This window comes from Solanum pennellii, chromosome 12 (genome assembly GCF_001406875.1).
Source record: "Solanum pennellii chromosome 12, SPENNV200".
Classification (NCBI taxonomy): Eukaryota; Viridiplantae; Streptophyta; class Magnoliopsida; order Solanales; family Solanaceae; genus Solanum; species Solanum pennellii.
Window position 1 is genome coordinate 4,074,323 of NC_028648.1, and position 18,869 is coordinate 4,093,191.

The following is an 18,869-nucleotide window of genomic DNA, read 5'->3' on the forward strand; positions in this document are numbered from 1 at the left end:
TTGAATATATGTTAGTAATATATAATCCAAAATTACACTGGAAAAAATGGTTATGTGTGTGAGAGATAAAATATTTTGGTATGTGAGCGGACTTAGCTTTAGAAATATAGGTAATCATAACATTTCATTCAGTTTTATTTGTATTTAGATTTGATATATTGATTAAAAAATATTGAATTTTAACAACACATTCAAATGAATGGCTTGTATTATGTCGTAGATTCATATATAGTTGTAACAAGACATAGGAGTTCCACCTTTAATTTGTTATCAAATGTGATGTCGCTATTCTTAGGGCCCGTTTGGTCATGCGATATGGTATTATGATATGGAATCATGAGATGAAATTAAAGTTTTGTTGGACAATCGATATGAAATTTTACTAGTGTAGATTTTCTCATAAACATAAAAAATCTCATATGTTTTAAAACTATTAAAATAGTCCCAATTGTCTATTCAATATTATCAAATAAACAAAGAATCATAAAATCGTATAATAAATTATTACATAGTTATTTGTTTTCAAATTAAGTAATTGTTTCATCAATATATTTGAGTAAAAATAAAACACCTTTTACGGGCTCTTCAAAATTTTATTACTCAATAATCGTGAAATGTGAGTTAAACAGACTATAAATTAATAATAATAACAAATTTTATATCGGTGATAATAATAAATTTTTAAAAGTAATGATGTGATTATAAATTTTATTTACATGTGAAATAAGTGGTTAGTAGATATAAATGTGGGATTGTTTTAATAAAATATAAACTTGTGGATCAATTTTTTTATTAAAAAAACTCAAATCATAATATGGTATTCCCATATGATTCTATATCATGATTTTTGGAAAATATGATATCACATCTCATGATATGGAATCATCAGATTAAATCAACATAAAATCGCATGTCCAAACGTTGATTCTATCTCATGATACCATATCGCCAAACGCCTACTTAATGAATTACCTTGTAGTAGCATATTATATGTGAAAAGTTTATTTGGTTTTAGAACATAGAGTGATAAGTTGGACGGAAGTAGGCTTGATATAAGTGCACTGAAAAGTGACACAGTCACATGAAGAAATTTGGTGAGATTTATGACGATAAAGATGAGATAATTATTATCAACTTGCTAAGCGTAAGATAACATTGATGATTTGGATACGTCGTTTTCTAACACATCGGCAAAAATAGTTAAATTGATATATTTGACGCATCTCAATTATATTAGCCAAAATGGCACATCTAGTTTGTACAATTTTGTGTTGGTAAGCTTGTATCATGCATTACGTCGTGCTTTTAAGTCTAAAAAAAAGTGTTTTTACCATTTTGTAATATTATCATCGTCATTGATATGTTGATCTTTATAAAAGTATAATAATTCTATTCATTTTTTTTGTATGTATACTCAAATATGGTCATGAAATAAAATGAAGATTGTTCATCATTATATTCTCTAGTGATCTACCAAATCTCCGTATGCCAGTAAATACAGCGTAAAATTCTATTGAACGCATTCACCCCATCATATGTTTTTGTTATATCGAGATCAATTGGATAATATTGTAGATGAACAAATATGACATGCATACTCTATATATTGTTGTATAATAATTGTTACCAAGTATTTGTCTTTTACTAATAAGATGTTATCATTAAGTTGGGAGCTTTATATTTTTGATGTGGTAGAAAAACATTCGAGGCATGTTATAGTTCCACAACTATATTGGATGTAGTAGCAAATGCATCAATTCAAACATAATAGTGACACCATAACAATAAGGGGTTCAAAATTTGTAAAAATAGACACATAAAGTAGTCGAAACGGGCTTGACAACTATTATATATACAAATAAAATTATTTTAACCATATATAAATAATATAATTTTTCATCGAAGGGGATTCGAATGAACTTCTTCTTACAAGCCCCTAAATCAAAACATTCTTATTATTTTTAACTATCTGTTCCTAGTTACAAATAAATTAATTGTAAAACAAATTGGGTAAAAAAAGGGATCAATCCGGACCATCATACTGTGATAGCCCTATTGACCTTCAATAATGTAGAAAACAATTCCAAAATCATACATAATCATTCAAAAATATTTTGAAGAATATATAGAAAGAGACCTACGACAAATTTCAATAGTTTTTCATTTGAAATCTTTGTAAAGTAAGCAATTCCATTCTATCATTTCTATATGATGCAATTATATAAATTTTAAAAAAAATCTTAAAAACCCAAGAGACTAGATGAGACATCACACTCATGATATTAATGAATATAATTTTTATTTTTCTTTTTTACCTTTATGCTTAATATCTTATTTTTATTTGGCATAAAAAAAAATCTGCTAATGTTCATTGACAGTCAACTAATAAAAAGCTTTTTAATACATCCAATTGTATTCTCAACTTTTATGATTGTGGTTTAATCATCGATTAACGAAGGATAGTTATTAATTTTCTATTTAATAATAAGAGAATGACGTTTGAAATCAAAATTTAGCTTAGTGTCCTTAATTAATTAATAAGTAGTAGGATGGTAACTATGTTAGGCTGCAAAATAATTTTTTTACTCTTTTTCCTTTCCAAGTAAAATTTAACTTTTTACTCCTTTGTTCGAGGCAATGCATCAAAAATTGAGCTAAATTTCACATATATTTATTGAAGAAAGTAATACATAAAAGAACCTATATGTAATTAATAGCAGTTAAAGGGCTAATTAGTTAACAGTCCATTAGATTACTTGCTAGTTTTGTATAAATATAGCACGTTACTGTTTCATTCTCTCTAAACTCTTTCTCTCTACATCTAGAACATTCCTAATCAAAGGGAACTGAAGATATCCAACATGGTATCAGAGCAAATCGATTACTACTATTAATTATGTTCTGATCTAAACACACACTGGTTTTGTTGCGTTTCTTATAGGTGAAGCAATGACAAGTTTAGACAATGAGTTTCTGTAGAAGTTAAGCAACAATCATCCCTTTTTTTACATACAATTGACAATTTTGGAGAAGTTTAGACACTGTTTTTTCTTGTTTGTCGTATTTTTGGCCATGTTTAGTTGTTTTTTCCCCTTGTTTGTGCTATATTTTGACCAATTTTATGCCGTCGGCTCAATTTTTGTGCTTTTTAAGTTGCTGCTTTGCCCCAAACTTACTCCCACCGTCCAGAAATGTTTGTCATGTTGCACTTATCAAAAGTCAATTTGACTAATTTTCAGAAGTAAATTAGATCACATTAATTCGATATTTTAAACAATAAAATTAGATATTCTAAAACTATAAGAAAATACTATAAATTACAACTTTTTCATATTAATATGATGAAAAAATGCATACGGAGGGAGTAGTATTGTCTTATGGTTGCTGCTTTGCTCAATTTCTGGAGTTATTTTCTAGTTTCTGTAGTTATTTTCCCATTTGAAAGTTATTTTTTTATTGATTCAGTTGTTGGGTTATTTAATGATAATTTAGATGCTTTTTAATTGCATATGTTTATTTTTAATCAAGTGTTGATCTTATTTGTATTATTTGCAGGCACGTCAACTCCATATATTGTATCAGTATTGAATTAAACTGAGACAACAACCAATAATGGAGGTCGCTGGAAAAAATATTATAGAGACGTTCATTGATGGTTTTATAGAAGCAGATAAGGTTCAAAGGCTCATTGTTGTACCGTCTTATGTTCCAAAGTAGCATGGTAATTCTAGTAATACACGTATACGTGAAAAGGTTAGGGGTATTGAAACCAAGAGATAAGACAACAAAAACTAATTGTCCAAAAATTCATCTAACGGAGGATGTGAATTAGATGTGCTCTCTCCGATAAAAGATGCGAATCGAAATGTGGAGCCCGATTGTGAAACAGGTACGAAGTTATGGATGAAAATTGGTATTAAATTTATCACAAATAGAATTGTCATATAGGCTTGGCTCGCTAGGCTGACCTAATTCGATCCTTGAATTAAGTGATATTGAACTTAAGTTTTTTAGCCCATTTAGGAATGAGACTTCTTAGTCTTATCTCATTTTGTCCGGTAGCTGCGTAGGCCCAACCCGCTAGGCTCAAAGGCCCGTGGATTGTGAATTTTAAAAATATTTATTATATATATTTTAAATAGAGTTTTATTTGTTAAAATTTTGTCAATAAATATTTTTATAATATGAATAGAAAATCAAGTCTAATTTCGTTACATATCTTTTATATTTTTGATCATTAGCCCACTAAATTTTATTATTAGCCCAAACCATACTCTATTATAACTATTAACTTTTGACCTATATATAAGATTTGACCAAAACATTCGAAAAATTAGAGACTTTTACGTAACAATGACATGTATAAGTAAAATGCTTACAATCATTCATAATCTACATAGTTCAAATATGTTGAGAGAAACAACTTCATGTACTTAAAGGGTAAGTTTCCAAATTAATAGTTATGTGCGATGAATACAACTGAGACTGAAGATTCATAGTTGAAAATATATCAAAATATATTTGAAATCTTGGGGAAATGCCTCTATATAGAAAAGATAAGTAAATCTACGAGGTTTTGCTGTGAAGTTATCGATCTCTTTGATTTGTTAGTTGCTAAGATTAATTTTGAAACCTCTTTCTTTCTTCCTTAGTTGCGAATATTATTATGATTAAATAAAAGAATATTAATCACTCAACTAATATTCTAACTAATATGATATATCCAAATATTTCCATATATTAAGACAAATGATTGCAGAAGAACTAGAAGGATAACTTAATTTAAAAGAGCATTTCAAGTAACAGTATTCATTGGCATATTATATACTTTATAACACTTTCATATGATCCATTCAATTAAATTAGAAATTGAATAAATGATACTAATTATGAGTTAATTTATTTTTTCTTTGCTAAACAACTGACAAATGGATGATTTCTAGTGGTTTTAGGTAATTAACTAATTATATAGGATTGAAAGCCAAATGGCCAATATGATAGGTAATTAGTTGAGTTTAACTTGAAAAATTGTATATATGTGATATTTGGATTTTCTTTAACATTTTAATAAACAAAAAAGATCTATCAACACAAAAATCCATTTATTAGCTTTTATATAGAAGTACACTTAAAAGTATATCTTTCAATAGATCTATATATCTAGTCTAGTGGATAGAATTGACATCACCTTTAGATAAAGATTGATGTATACATTTTTATATATATGGAAAATTATTGAAGCCTTTCCTAAATAACCGTATCATATAATTGAGTTAATATCATAATATTTAGGGGATAATACTCAATTACCCCCCAATCTATACCCAAAATTTCTACGACACACCTTATCTTTGATGAGGTCCTATTACCCCCTCCAACTTTTTTTTTAAGTAATTTATTACCCCTTGCGTGCCTACGTGGCAATAATAATCTGCAAGGTCGAAGTGTTTGTTGAACACGCGCCGGGACCCACTTTTTCAGCTTTCGATAAAGTAACTTTACACTTCCCAAGTTTGAAAAGCTGGCGTTTTATCTTTTCCAAATTAATTTTACCAAAAAGTAGATGAAGTAGAAAGAGGGAAAGTCTTGGATGTGTGGACGGGATCGATTTCAAAGGTTAGAAATTAGATTTCCAACTGAAATTTGATTTTCGATGTTGGATTTTGGGAGTTAATTTTAAACATTGTCAAAACTTATTCAACTCGGATTTTGTCATAACCCTAACTTTATAAACATTGTCAAAAAAAATAAGAATTAATAATCGACATAAAAAGATGTAAAGAATATATTAAATTTTACTTTACCTTTTCAAATCAAGGAGCTATTTAACTTGAATGATAATGGATGGAGCTTCTTCAAAAATGAAGAACCATGAACATGGGGTTATTTTTTGAAAAGAAGAAGAAGAACTTGCTTTTGAGAGAAACAATAAAATTTATTTTTGAATTTTTTTTCAAATTGCTTTGACACGTGGCTAACTTTTATTGGTCATTGTTAGCCAAAATCTGCACTCACTCTGCACACACTCTGCACTCACGCGCCCTACATGGGTGAAATCACGATTATTGCCACGTAGGCACGCAAGGGGTAATAAATTACTTAAAAAAAAAGTTGGAGGGGGTAATAGGACCTCATCAAAGATAAGGTGTGTCGTAGGGATTTTGGGTATAGGCTAGGGGGGTAATTGAGTATTATCCCTAATATTTAGAGTTACAAAAGTCATTAATACTATTATTATCGTTAAATATAATGATAAGTATTTTACTATGGCTAAATAATTTATTGTTAAACTCTATCTTAGTTGTATTGGTATATCACAGAGGTGGAGCCAAGATTGAAAATTTGGGGGTTCTACATTTTAGGACGAAGATTGATAGTGGGGTTTGAACCTGCAATACGGGTGTAAAAGTCACTGTCCCTTCCTTATCACTGAGTTATCAATCAATTTTTTAGAAGCTTAGAAGTTGATGTACATATATATTTATTTAATTTTCTAATACAAATACAGAATCTACAAAATAACCTAATAAATTCTTTCGAACCCAAGCCCCTACCTAACTCCGCCTCTAATCCACTATCAATTATTGACAATTATAGTCTATAGATACTTATTGAAAGCCAACAAAATAAATATTAAACACATGTAAAAGAGACAAATAAATATGCAATATTTTGGCAAATGAACGTCATAAACACCAAAAGAATTTAGTAATTTGGAAAGAGGTGATAAAGGAAATTTGTTTTTGCAAGCAGAAGCTTCGACGAAACCTTTTACATTCCAAATATAACCTAAATAATATAAGGTGTAATTTGATTAATATAATTTTATTATATTAAAAATATTAAAAGTTTGTATAATTTTGTAATTGAATTACACTATTATTAAGGGTAAATTTGAAAAAAAATAATTAATTATTTTTAATATATTTGAAAAACAATTATGGATGGAGGGGTATAAGAGTAATAGACAAATAAATGGAGTCTTTTTGGGTGTCCAAATTAATGAAAAATGAATAATGTTAGGGCCATTAAGGCAATTCCAACAGAAAAAATAAACTACAATATTTTTTGTCATAATCACTTTTGTGTGTTTGTAATTAAACATATTTTTAACTTGATGTAACTTATAATTTTGGAGGATTTAACTATATATACATATACTGATAATGCATAGTACAAAAAATTTATTTACGTGTTGTTATAAACTTTTCATATGTGTAGTTTGTTAATTATTTGACCTTTTTTTTAATGATTATTAATTTCATTTATTATGAGGAGTTAATTGAAAGCATATAATTAACCGCATTGGAAACGACGAATCACACTCTGAAAGGAGGTTCCCTCCCAATAGATGTCAGGAGGGAGCAAGGCGTGATTGCTCTGTCATCCTCCGACCGCCCCCCTTTCCACTATCATTTATGTGATCTTTAATATTTTGGAAGTTAACCACACTTATTACTTTCACCAAGAATGTAGCCAGAATTAAGAGTTTGGGATTTTTAAATTTTAGAACAATAATTTTTTTTGTAGATTGGTGTTCGACCCACAACAAATATGTGAAAAACGTTTTCACTGTCTTTTATTGCCACTAAAATGTCAATCAATTTTGTTACGAATTCACAACTTTTAATATACATATACATTTATTTGATTTTCTAAATACAAATACAGGCTCTATGAAAAAATTAGTGAGTTCATTCGAATCCATGAATCCCACCGCGTTCCGCGTATATGACTTTCATCGTGTCACATTAATTGTCATGATTCCTTTTAAAAGTCTCTCTAGTATTTTTATAAAAGATACAATATTTTTTTTAGTTTAAGCCATTATTCATGATATAAAATATATCTACATACATCAATTATCAGATGAATAATTTATCAATCTTTACTAATGTCGATTGTCGTGCTGTAGTGTGACTGCTTCACCTTTAATTAGGAAATTCTGTTGAAAGTCCAAATTGACCCTACATTGTGTAATTCAGATTTGATCGAGGTTCTAATGTGGACTTTAAATGCCGAATAAGGGACAAAACAATTATTTATAAGCACTAATTGGTATCTCTCAAAACTAATAACTACTTTTTGGTTATGATCATAGGTTAAAATTCAATATTATTAAATATATGAAGGAAATGTTGTCCAATAAACCAAAAGCATTGTTACGTACTAAAATACAGTGAATCAAACGAATTTACATGATTAAATTCAATAAATCTTTAAAGTATTGAAATATTACATACACTTCTCAAACATAAATGAAATTAATTAAAAGGTAAAAACCACAAATTCAAGTTAGGACACTAAGAAAAAATAATGCAGGCCATATAAAGATGACAAAAATAAATAAATAAAAATCTCATATATTGCCGGCAAATTTCTTAATTAATTGACAGCACAACATGCTCTTCCAAAAATCGAAACTTCCTTAATTTCCCTCTTAAAAATCATCATCATTTTTAATCATAAAAAATTGTAAAAATAATAAATTAATAAAATTCTTTTTTTAATTCATAAAATCTTAGATTAATTCCCTTTAAAAAGCCCCATTATATCCATTGGAAGACTTAGTCATTTCATTTGAAAGAGTCTTTGTTTTTTCTAAAAAAAAATATTACAAAGTTTTAATGGGGAAATTATCACAGCAAAATCAGATTAGGAATAATTTAAGTACTAATAATGGAAATAATATTATTGGTTCAATTGTTAAGGTGAAAAGAACTAGAAAAACTGTGCCAAGAGATTCTCCACCTCAACGTAGCTCCATTTATCGAGGAGTCACAAGGTTTAATTTATTTTCTACGATTATATTATTTCATTTCGATTCATATTTTGTATCTTCATGTCGTAATTGTTGAGATTTGAATTTACGACCTTTTGCATGCACTAATGTCATAATGTTGAAATGTGTCATAACCCAGATAGTCATATATGATATCAAATCAGATAAAGGTTCTTAACTAAAATCTCATTATTAAGCTTTTTTTTTTTTTTTAACTTTATGTTGTATATGTTCTTCATTTTGTTCTTTAAATTGTTGTTGTTTTGTTCAAGTATGTGGTCATTATGTTTACACTAATATCATGTTAAAATATGTCATGACTCACATACATTCGGTATCAAAACATCTAAATGTCCCAAGTTCAAATTTCACCGTCATACATTAGTTTGTATGTTCATATTGTATATGTTCTTGATTTTCTTCTTTAAGTTGTTGAGACTTGAAAGAATTCACGACCTTCTGTTTGTACTAATATCATGTTGAAATGTGTAACGACACACATTCAAATATGATATCAAAACAAATAAACGTTCTGAATTTAAATCTCATTGTCACACATTATATTTTACTGGTATATATATATGTTCTTGATTTTGTTCTTTAAATTTTTGATGTATTTGTTTAAAGTATGTGGTCATTAAGACTTGAATTCACGACCTTTAACCTATACTAATATCATGATATAGTCGAAATGTGTTATGATTCACAATTCAAATATATATGATACTAAAGCAGAGAGATAAACGTCTTGAGTTCAAATCTCACTGCCACACATTATATAAGATAAATTTTTTTGTGCTAGATCATAAAAAATAACTATTGATTGCCAGTACATGAGGAATCGTATTAAAAGAATTATTAAATAATAATTTAAATTTTTAAATGAGATTATCGCACACTTTAACAATTATTTATTCAGGCATCGATGGACAGGTAGGTATGAAGCACATTTATGGGATAAGAATTGCTGGAATGAATCTCAGAACAAGAAAGGAAGACAAGGTTCATAATTTTAATTTTTTTTCCCACCATTTTATTTTTCAATTTAATTAATTCTCTAAGCTGCTAAACTAATTGATTTTTTTATTTTTTTTTTGTGAAATGGTGGACGCTAATGGAAATAATGCAGTTTATCTTGGTATGTATAATTATCTAAATTTTCTTGATTTTATATTTATTTGGTAAGTGAATAATAAATTTAATTAAAATAATTTTTTTAAGGTGCTTATGATGATGAAGGAACAGCTGCTCATGCTTATGATTTGGCTGCACTTAAATATTGGGGAAGTGAAACCATTCTTAATTTTCCGGTAATTAATAACTCATCTTAATTAAATTCTTTTATTATTATTATTATTTGAGAAAACAGTTATTCACAAACTAATAACAACACCAAAAAAAAAAAACCCAAGATAATTGAAATTGTTATATATTTCAACATGATACTGTGTCACGAGTTTGAGTCTCATTATCACTTATTATTTAAAAGAATTTTCACGTACTTGATTTATGAAGAATCAGATCCATACGTGAGCAAAAATCAAATATTTGGATCAACAATATAATAAGCAAACTTTTTTGATTGTGTAAAAATATTTATTAAGTAAATCTTTAAAATTACGTAATTTTATAACAACATAAGATTTTAAATGACATAACCGATCATATATTTTGAATATTGATATTCTCTAATCTTTTTTAGGTATCAACTTATGAAAAGGAAATTATAGAAATGGAGAATCAGTCTAGAGAAGAATATATTGGATCTTTGAGAAGGTAAGTTAATTAACTTAGGGAAAATAAAAGTTTTAAAATTATTTATTTGCTTAATCCATTGGTATAATATGGATTACTTTCATATTTGTAGAAAAAGTAGTGGATTCTCCAGAGGAGTTTCAAAATATCGTGGAGTTGCAAGGTAAACAAAATATTATTTTAATACTTTATAATATTATTATTTTTATTTATTTTAATTAAATATTTTATTCACCGTATCGATCGATCACAGACATCATCATAATGGAAGATGGGAAGCTCGAATAGGCAGAGTTTTTGGTAATAAGTATCTTTATCTTGGAACATATGGTAAGTACCTTTTTATAAACATGTAAATTAATTACATAATCATACTCATTTCAAAGCTAGTGTAAAAAATATTATATTTTAATTTATTGTAATAAATAACATGAAAAACGTATAAATATTCCCAATCTATGCTGAAATCTAGGGACACACTTATGCTATACTAAGGTCCTATACTTATTTTATAAATAATTTTCTCACCCTTTTCGGCCTATGTGGCACCAACTTAAAAAAAAAATATCAACACGCACTGAGCCCATAAGATAGTGTCAAGTAGACCGAAAAAGATAGAAAATTATTTATAAAATAAGTTCAGGGATAATAGGACCTTAATATAATATAAATGTGTATTTAAAATTTCGGACATAGATTGGAGGGTATTTATGCATTTTTCCTGAATAACATGTCTTTATTTTAAATTAATTAATCTCATAAGCCATATGTTATGAATAACCATATATAAATATCTTTTTAGATAACTCGATAAATCGGTATGTAACTCATAATCATAATATACATGAATACTAATTTGCAATATTAAAAAAAATGTCACATTCAAATAATTGCGAAAATCGTTGGAAATATTTTTCGTGCGATCATTATATATTTATTAACCTGATTTTTTCTTCATGAACTAATTAAACACGTGAAAATCAAATATATATATGTTTTTTTTTTATAATTATTCTTTTTTTATTATTGTTTTTAGCTACACAAGAGGAGGCTGCAACTGCATATGACATGGCAGCTATTGAATATCGTGGACTAAATGCTGTGACCAATTTTGACCTAAGTCGTTACATTAAATGGCTAAAACCTAATAAGAACAATCAATCAAACCCTAATGTTGAAACTAACATGATTCCAACTCCAAATCATAGTATTGGATCGACCACGATCGCGACCACGACAACGACTTCATCCTTTACGACCCTTGTTTATCCAGATTCACAATTTACTACAAAAATGCCTATTTCAGATGTCTCAATATCTCAATTTAGTCGACCATCTTCTGCTACGTCAGCTCTCGGACTATTGCTCCAATCTACGAAGTTCAAGGAAATGATGGAAATGACGTTAGCGGCCGAGTGCCCGCCCGCACCGATCGAATTACCCGACCCGGATCCACCACAAAGTAGTAACTTCCCTGAGGATATAAAAACTTATTTTGATACTCAAGAATTTGGTAATTTTGGTCATGAACAAGGAGAGGATTTGGTCTTTAATGAGATCAATTCCTTAATGCAACCCCATTTGCAATTTGATTATGATGCTTAATTAGTCAAAGATAAATTGATATAGTTTCAATTTTCTTTTATTAATTTTTTTAAAAATATATATATGGTTGAGGAAATAATGGGAAATTATTATCTAGGAAGTGTTTACTAGCTCTAGAGACACTTCCTATATAAGTATTTTCCAAATGTGATTTAGGTAAAACAAAAATATGAGGAGAATATGTATTGATTATTGGAGAATATTATTTTTGTAGATAGATGAAATAATTTTCTTAATTCTCATCAACATTAATATTTAAGTTGTTTATTATGATCATTTGTAATAATAATTTTCTTTTCTCATATTTCGTTTTATATAAGTTGATTATCATAAGTCATTTTCTCTTTAATTAAATTAAAGTTTTGTGGTTTTGGAGGATTTTGGAATTGACCCTATATTTATCTATTCGTATTTCATATGAAATTGTGTTGAAATGGAAATTATAATGTTGTGAAAACGTAATTATTGGTTAGAATAACATCTTATTAATCCTTTTTACTTATTTTCTTAAAATTTCATATCAAATTAAAATTGGGTAAATGAGTGAAATGAAAGGAGTACTATCGATAGAAAAAAGTAATTCTTCTTCGTTGAAAAGAAAGAAATAACTTTGCATCTCAAAAAAATCTTCAAATATATTAACAACTCTGCAAATATAAAAATTAAAAGAATAAACTTTAAATAAAAAATAAAAATTTTATGGTTTTCAATTTATTTTCGACTTTAGGCCACTGATATGCTTGAATCATCCGGTATATAGTAATAGCCAAAACATGAATACCTTGATTAATTCCCTTTTAAATAGAAACAATTCCGTATAAAATTCTTTATTATTATTTTTTTCTAAAAAATTCCGTATCAATTAAAAATAATTACATACATATTATATTAATAATTCCTCAATTTTATAAACTAAAATGTTGCTTAATGGCAAACAGTTTGGATCGGTACTAACTTGTACCCTATTAGCTAACTTGTTACGATAAAACTATCATAAAACAGCACAAAAAATTCAATAATAATAAAAAAAAAACTACACCAAAACTGTAAAAAATAAAGTTGAAAATTGCCTAAATTAATCTTTTCCTTTCTAATCCAAATTACAAAATCAAAGTGGGATTATCAAAATTAATCTTTTTCATATTAAATTCTAATTCCCTAATCCAAATCATACATTACATAGGATAACCAAAACATTCTTATAAATACACTCACTTCTTCTCTAGTTCTTTATTTCAATTTACAAACCCTAAAATTTTAGCATTGAAAATTTATACTATAGTCTTTCTCTACTTATTTATTTTTTGAATTGTTATGGATCTATCAAATTATGAATATGATCGTCAATGGAAGAATATGTTACCGATGGGCTTCCATTTTATGCCTACGGAAAAAGAATTGGATATGTATTTGAAACTTAAAGCTTCTAATGGTTATATTCCACCTGGAATTTTTACTAATCTTGATATTTACGAATATGAACCTCATCAACTATCTGGTACACATTCTTATCCTTAATTAGTAATTTTTTTTAGTTAAAAAAATTTCCTCTTGTTTTATGGATTTTTTCTATAAAAAAAGCACTATATGAATTTTTTGGGTATTTCTGTTAAAGAATTACAAAAATCCCAAATCAGTGATTAATGAGATGGGTGGACACCTTATAAGGCTTGAGCAATCCTTCTCCCTTTGAGCTAGTTTTTGGGGTGTAAGTTAGGCCTAAGACCTAATTTCACATGGTATCAGATCAGGCCCGTCTCTCCCGATGTTGTGACCCCCCAAAATCAATATTGTCCACGCACCAGATGCTAAGCACTGGACGTGAGGTGGGGTGTTAAAGAATGACAAAAATTAAAAATCAGTAGTTAATGAGATAGGTCGACACCTTATAAGGCTTGAGCAATCCTCCTCCCTTTGAGCTAGCTTTTGGGGTTGTGAGTTAGGCCTAAGACCTAATTTCACAATTTCTCACGAGTTTTTTTTACCATAATAGTATCTTACTTTCTGTTGGTTTGTTAAGATAGATATACATATATACACATGAATTTTTTTAAAGTTAATAGGTGCACATACACCCTCATCAACCATGTGGATCTGCTTCTGACTTGTGTGAACCTCTTTGTATTTCAAAATTTAACGTTTTTATCGCGATTTCATTGATTAAGAATATTATATTAATTTGAGTTTTATTTTGTTTGCCAGGGTTTGCTGAAAAACATTGGGATGGACGTATGTATTTTTTTACTTATGTAAAAATGAAATTTGGTAACGGAAATAAAATTGCAAGAAATTTACATTCAGGAAAAGGTTATTGGAAATCTACACAAGCACGTAAAAATATAGAAGAAAATGATAATACAATTGGAACAAAAACTCCACTTACGTACTATAAATCAAGTCCAAATAATTCAAAAGCCAAAAAAACTTCTTGGCTTATGACAGAGATCAGATTGCCTATCAATTCTCCATTACTAAACAATAAGGTATGCAAACTTTTATTTAATTTTTTTTTCCAAGTATATTCTTTGATTACATCTGACTAACTTTTTTTTTTTTTTTTATTTTTGTAGTCGGATTATGAGTTAACACTTTGTGTGATATACTATAAAAAGGGAAAGAAGAAGAATGACAATGACGATAATAACGATGATAATGACGATGATAATGACAATGATGATAATGAAATTGAGGATGATACTGAGAATGACGATGATCAATTTTTTAATAATTTATCGTCGTCAAACGAATATTTGTTGCAACAATATCAAGCACTTGTGGATGTTACTGACATTGCTTCCACTTCAACCATGCAACCAATTAGTTTTTCTCATCAACTACCTTATGGTGGTATGGACAATTTTGATCATAATTATTCAAATATACAAAATCATAATTTGCATGGATATGATCCAAATATAGATCCATATCTGAATTATGATAATTTTACTTATATAGGAGATGAAAATATAGATTCAAATAGTATTATTGTTGATCCAATTGATCAAAATACATTGGAAATATGTGTGGCTCCAGTTTCTCAAGATGATCAAAAACCATCGATTGATAATCAAGATTATGATGATCATCAACAATTCAAGATGAAGAAGATTAAAAGATAGAAATTTAGACATAGGTTATGATACAATTTTAAATATATTTATATAATGTATTGATTTATTTGAAAGAATATTGCATACTATTTTTGTTTATGCACATGTACATTTAAATTTTAATATGAAATAAGCCTATATGGTATAATTAAGTACTATCTTTATCCACGTACTCTCAAGTAACTAACTTTTGTTTTCATGTATATTTGCATGTACACAATAAAGGGGGTGAGGTCACAAAAATGTTTTTTTTTACGTATCTTTAAATTTGAAAAACGATTGATTATCTTTTATCCCGAGCGATTCGAATATATTAGAGTTTAAAAGTCAAAAATTGATATATGGAGCCCTTAAAACATTCTAATTAAAGTCTATTTTTCTAGTTTTTTTTTAAAGAGAGTTATTAGTATATTTGAAATTATTTTTGAGATACAAAATTATTTATTTCTTTTTCATGAAAATATTTACTTTGGTTTTTTCCTAAACCGATTCTATCATTTGTGAGAATTTGACTTTGACACAAAATTTTAAAATATAAAGAAGATTTTTGAATTTTATAGTATAAAGTTAAAGACTTCTATCCTACGTTAAAATATTTTTTCATTTGTATACACTACAACAAAAATAACTTTTAGCGGCATTAAATATTGACATTGATAGAGTGCTAAAGTTTTTACCGGCATTAGTTAAGTGTCATTAAAACCAATATCGCTAAAGACTTTAGGGACATATACAAAGAGTGAAAATTGTCACTAAAAATACACATTTAGTGACAATTAAGAATTAATTGCCGCTAATGATATTTTGGTGAAGTGATACAGTACAATTATTAATGCAACTAAGATATATTCTAAATTAATTGATACTCCCTCCGTCCGATATTGTTTGTCACGGTTTCTATTTTTAGATTCAAACTATAAAAACTTTGACTAATATTTTAAGATGTATTTTTTATCATATTAATATGCAAAAATATTGCAATTTATAGTACTTTTCATATAGTTTTAGAATATCTAATTTTTTTGTTTAAAATATCGAATTAGTGTGATCTAATTTAACTTTGAAAATTAGTCAAATTGACTTTCGAAAAACGTAACATGACAAATAATTCGGAATGGAGGAAGTATGAAGTAGCGCACAAAGACAAAACTTGGACACAAGAATATTGGAATCTTAGAAAAATTGAATGCAAGTGCTTGCAGATTTCTTTCTTTGCTTTGCATTAAAGTTTCTTAAGACTTAAGTTAACCCACAAATTCCTCCATATTTTTCATTATAACATCTCATTCAATCCATATTATTTTTGCCATTCAATTGCATAAATTAAGTTAACAAATAAGTAAAAGATATACTTAATTAATTAATTATTATGGCTGATGATGAACAGAGGAAGCCAACTACCAGAAGAACACCTCTTAGCCAAATAGATGAGGTATGTATTATACATTTTTATACTCTAATCTTAGTGTTTAAAATTTAATTCTTGTTGTATGTTCGTGACAGAGCCAAGATTTTTACTTAGGAGAATTAAAATATAATTTAGGGAAAAGACTGAAATATGTAATCGAGCTTTGATAAAATACTCATCGATGTCATCTATTAAAAGTTCGGATCATCATTCATCTATGTCGTCATTATTTGTTAATTGAAATGACATAGATGAGCCGAACTTTTAACCGATGACTCAGACGATAAACTTTTTCTCAAAGTTCGATGACATATTTGATTCTTTCTCTTTTAAAAAAATGATTTCATTAATGACGTCGCCACCACGTGTAAAAGATGGTTTTGCAAAAATAGAAATTGTTTTCCGTTAACAAATAATTGCATGGGTAAGCATTTTTTCAAACGAAAATAACGTAAATGAGCCAAATTTTTAATGAATAACATAAATAGACATTTTTTCAAAGTTTGATGACATATTTAAACTTATTCCTGTAATGTATACCTTGCAAGAAAATTTGACATATTTATATACATAAATACGTAAAAAGATTATTATTTTTTGCGACTGACGAAAAAGGAATTAACAATTTGCATGGAAATTAATGTGTGTGCTATTTCAGGAAAGGGTATGTATTATGTTGTCTATGGATGAAAGTGAAAGTGAAGATGAGGAAATTACTGCCTCTGATGAAGAATTTTTAGACAGTGAAATTCAAGGTAATTAATTAATTTAATTACCTTATTCTATAATGGTCTCGAGTTCAAGTTTTTGAGGTATGAAATAGACTTTTATTCATAGATTTCGAGTTAGAATTCTACGACGATGACTATGATGATGATAACATGGAGGAAGATGATGTTGATCCAGATGAATTATCTTATGAGGTATATAATATGATAATTTGTAACGTTTAATATGATAATTTTTAATGTTTAGTTCAAAAATACTTAAGTTATATAAATGTTGTTACAGGAATTAATTGCTTTAGGAGAATTTGTTGGAGTAGAGAACAGAGGATTAACTGAAGAAGAAATCAACAAATCCTTACATTCTTCAACATTTCAATCCAATAATTCCAAGACACTTGTCGACAAGTAAGTAGTCGAAAATTAGATATTAATTAACCAAAAAAAAAAAAATCAAACGTTCAATCATTCTTATAATAATTTTAGTTATTTTTTTGACGTGGTCAACATGACATATAAGACGTGATCATCACCTCTTGGCCATTAGATTCTTTTTTGATTTTATATATAGAGTTTGATACCAGTATTATTATCGATTGACTAATATGTTTGCCTCACATAAGGTCTATTTAAGGGAAACGACTCAAATTAGTGATTTATAACACATCGAAAAAGTGATTTTTTTTTTATGAATGTATAGGTGTGTTGTGTGTCAATTGGAATATGAAGAAGGAGAGAAGTTAGTAGCACTTCCATGTGATCATCCCTACCATTTAGATTGTATTAAAAAATGGCTTCAAATAAAGAAGGTAATTTAATTGTTAAATACTCTTAATTTATATTATTAGCCTATTTTTTTTAATGTTTAATATTTATATATATTTTTCTTTTGTAGGTTTGCCCAATATGTAGTGATGAGGTCTCATCTACTAATGTTCCCAAGGAACTATAGCTCTATGTCACTTGTATTATAAACCAAATTATTGTATTGAAATTAATCAAAAGATTTATTGAATTTGTCAAGGGAAATTTGGAACATGGATTAAATGCACAATTTTTTCAAAAAAAAAAATGTTGTACTAACATAATTTCTATTTGAATTAAGGGGTATGACCTTCATATTCTCTGTTCATAAATTTATGTTGTATATGGACTTCTAACAATTTAGAAAATAATTTACTTTCGCTTCTAGGCTGATCAAAGACGGATTCAGAATTTGAAGTTGATGTGTTTCTACAACGATTTGCCATATATTGATAAATATTTAGTAGATTGTTTGATTTCACGTGAATCTGTAATCAACCTTTCCAGATCCACCCCTAAAGCTGATTTGTGTAACTTGTCAAGTATCGCGCGGTAAAATTTGCAAAATAGAAAATAATGGTTGCAAGTTCATACATCTTATGATCTCAACTAAGAGCTTGTTCAAATTGACTTGTTTAAGTGTTTTTAAGCCAAAATAGCTTTTAAGCACTTTTAAAGTG

The 18,869-nt window shown here is 27.9% G+C and overlaps 3 protein-coding genes across 3 annotated transcripts; all 3 read left to right on the top strand.

Moving 5' to 3' along the window:
- The first annotated feature begins 8,627 nt into the window (after positions 1–8,627).
- On the top strand, positions 8,628–12,142 carry LOC107006954 (AP2-like ethylene-responsive transcription factor At1g16060). Its single transcript, XM_027913553.1, has 8 exons — positions 8,628–8,785; positions 9,702–9,784; positions 9,912–9,920; positions 10,004–10,092; positions 10,485–10,558; positions 10,650–10,700; positions 10,791–10,867; positions 11,574–12,142. Exons 1-8 carry the CDS (start codon positions 8,628–8,630, stop codon positions 12,140–12,142), a joined length of 1,110 nt encoding a protein of 369 aa, XP_027769354.1.
- Positions 12,143–13,507: 1,365 nt separating this feature from the next.
- On the top strand, positions 13,508–15,261 carry LOC107005942 (NAC domain-containing protein 83-like). The gene is made up of 3 exons (XM_015204586.2): positions 13,508–13,640; positions 14,345–14,625; positions 14,713–15,261. Exons 1-3 carry the CDS (start codon positions 13,508–13,510, stop codon positions 15,259–15,261), a joined length of 963 nt encoding a protein of 320 aa, XP_015060072.2.
- Positions 15,262–16,563: 1,302 nt separating this feature from the next.
- LOC107006760 (E3 ubiquitin ligase BIG BROTHER-related-like) lies at positions 16,564–18,521 on the top strand. The gene is made up of 6 exons (XM_015205278.2): positions 16,564–16,684; positions 17,319–17,415; positions 17,498–17,583; positions 17,672–17,793; positions 18,086–18,194; positions 18,281–18,521. The coding sequence occupies exons 1-6, from the start codon at positions 16,622–16,624 to the stop codon at positions 18,335–18,337; spliced, it is 534 nt and encodes a 177-aa protein (XP_015060764.1). The 5' UTR covers positions 16,564–16,621; the 3' UTR covers positions 18,338–18,521.
- Positions 18,522–18,869: the final 348 nt, after the last annotated feature.

Coding starts and splice junctions, on each gene's coding strand:
- LOC107006954 (XM_027913553.1), top strand. CDS start 8,628: ATGGGGAAATTATCACAGCAAAATCAGATTAGGAATAATTTAAGTACT. Junction 10,093..10,484: donor AAACCATTCTTAATTTTCCG/GTAATTAATAAC, acceptor AATCTTTTTTAG/GTATCAACTTATGAAAAGGA. Junction 10,868..11,573: donor TCTTTATCTTGGAACATATG/GTAAGTACCTTT, acceptor TATTGTTTTTAG/CTACACAAGAGGAGGCTGCA.
- LOC107005942 (XM_015204586.2), top strand. CDS start 13,508: ATGGGCTTCCATTTTATGCCTACGGAAAAAGAATTGGATATGTATTTG. Junction 13,641..14,344: donor TGAACCTCATCAACTATCTG/GTACACATTCTT, acceptor TTTGTTTGCCAG/GGTTTGCTGAAAAACATTGG. Junction 14,626..14,712: donor CTCCATTACTAAACAATAAG/GTATGCAAACTT, acceptor TTATTTTTGTAG/TCGGATTATGAGTTAACACT.
- LOC107006760 (XM_015205278.2), top strand. CDS start 16,622: ATGGCTGATGATGAACAGAGGAAGCCAACTACCAGAAGAACACCTCTT. Junction 16,685..17,318: donor CTCTTAGCCAAATAGATGAG/GTATGTATTATA, acceptor GTGCTATTTCAG/GAAAGGGTATGTATTATGTT. Junction 18,195..18,280: donor AATGGCTTCAAATAAAGAAG/GTAATTTAATTG, acceptor TTTCTTTTGTAG/GTTTGCCCAATATGTAGTGA.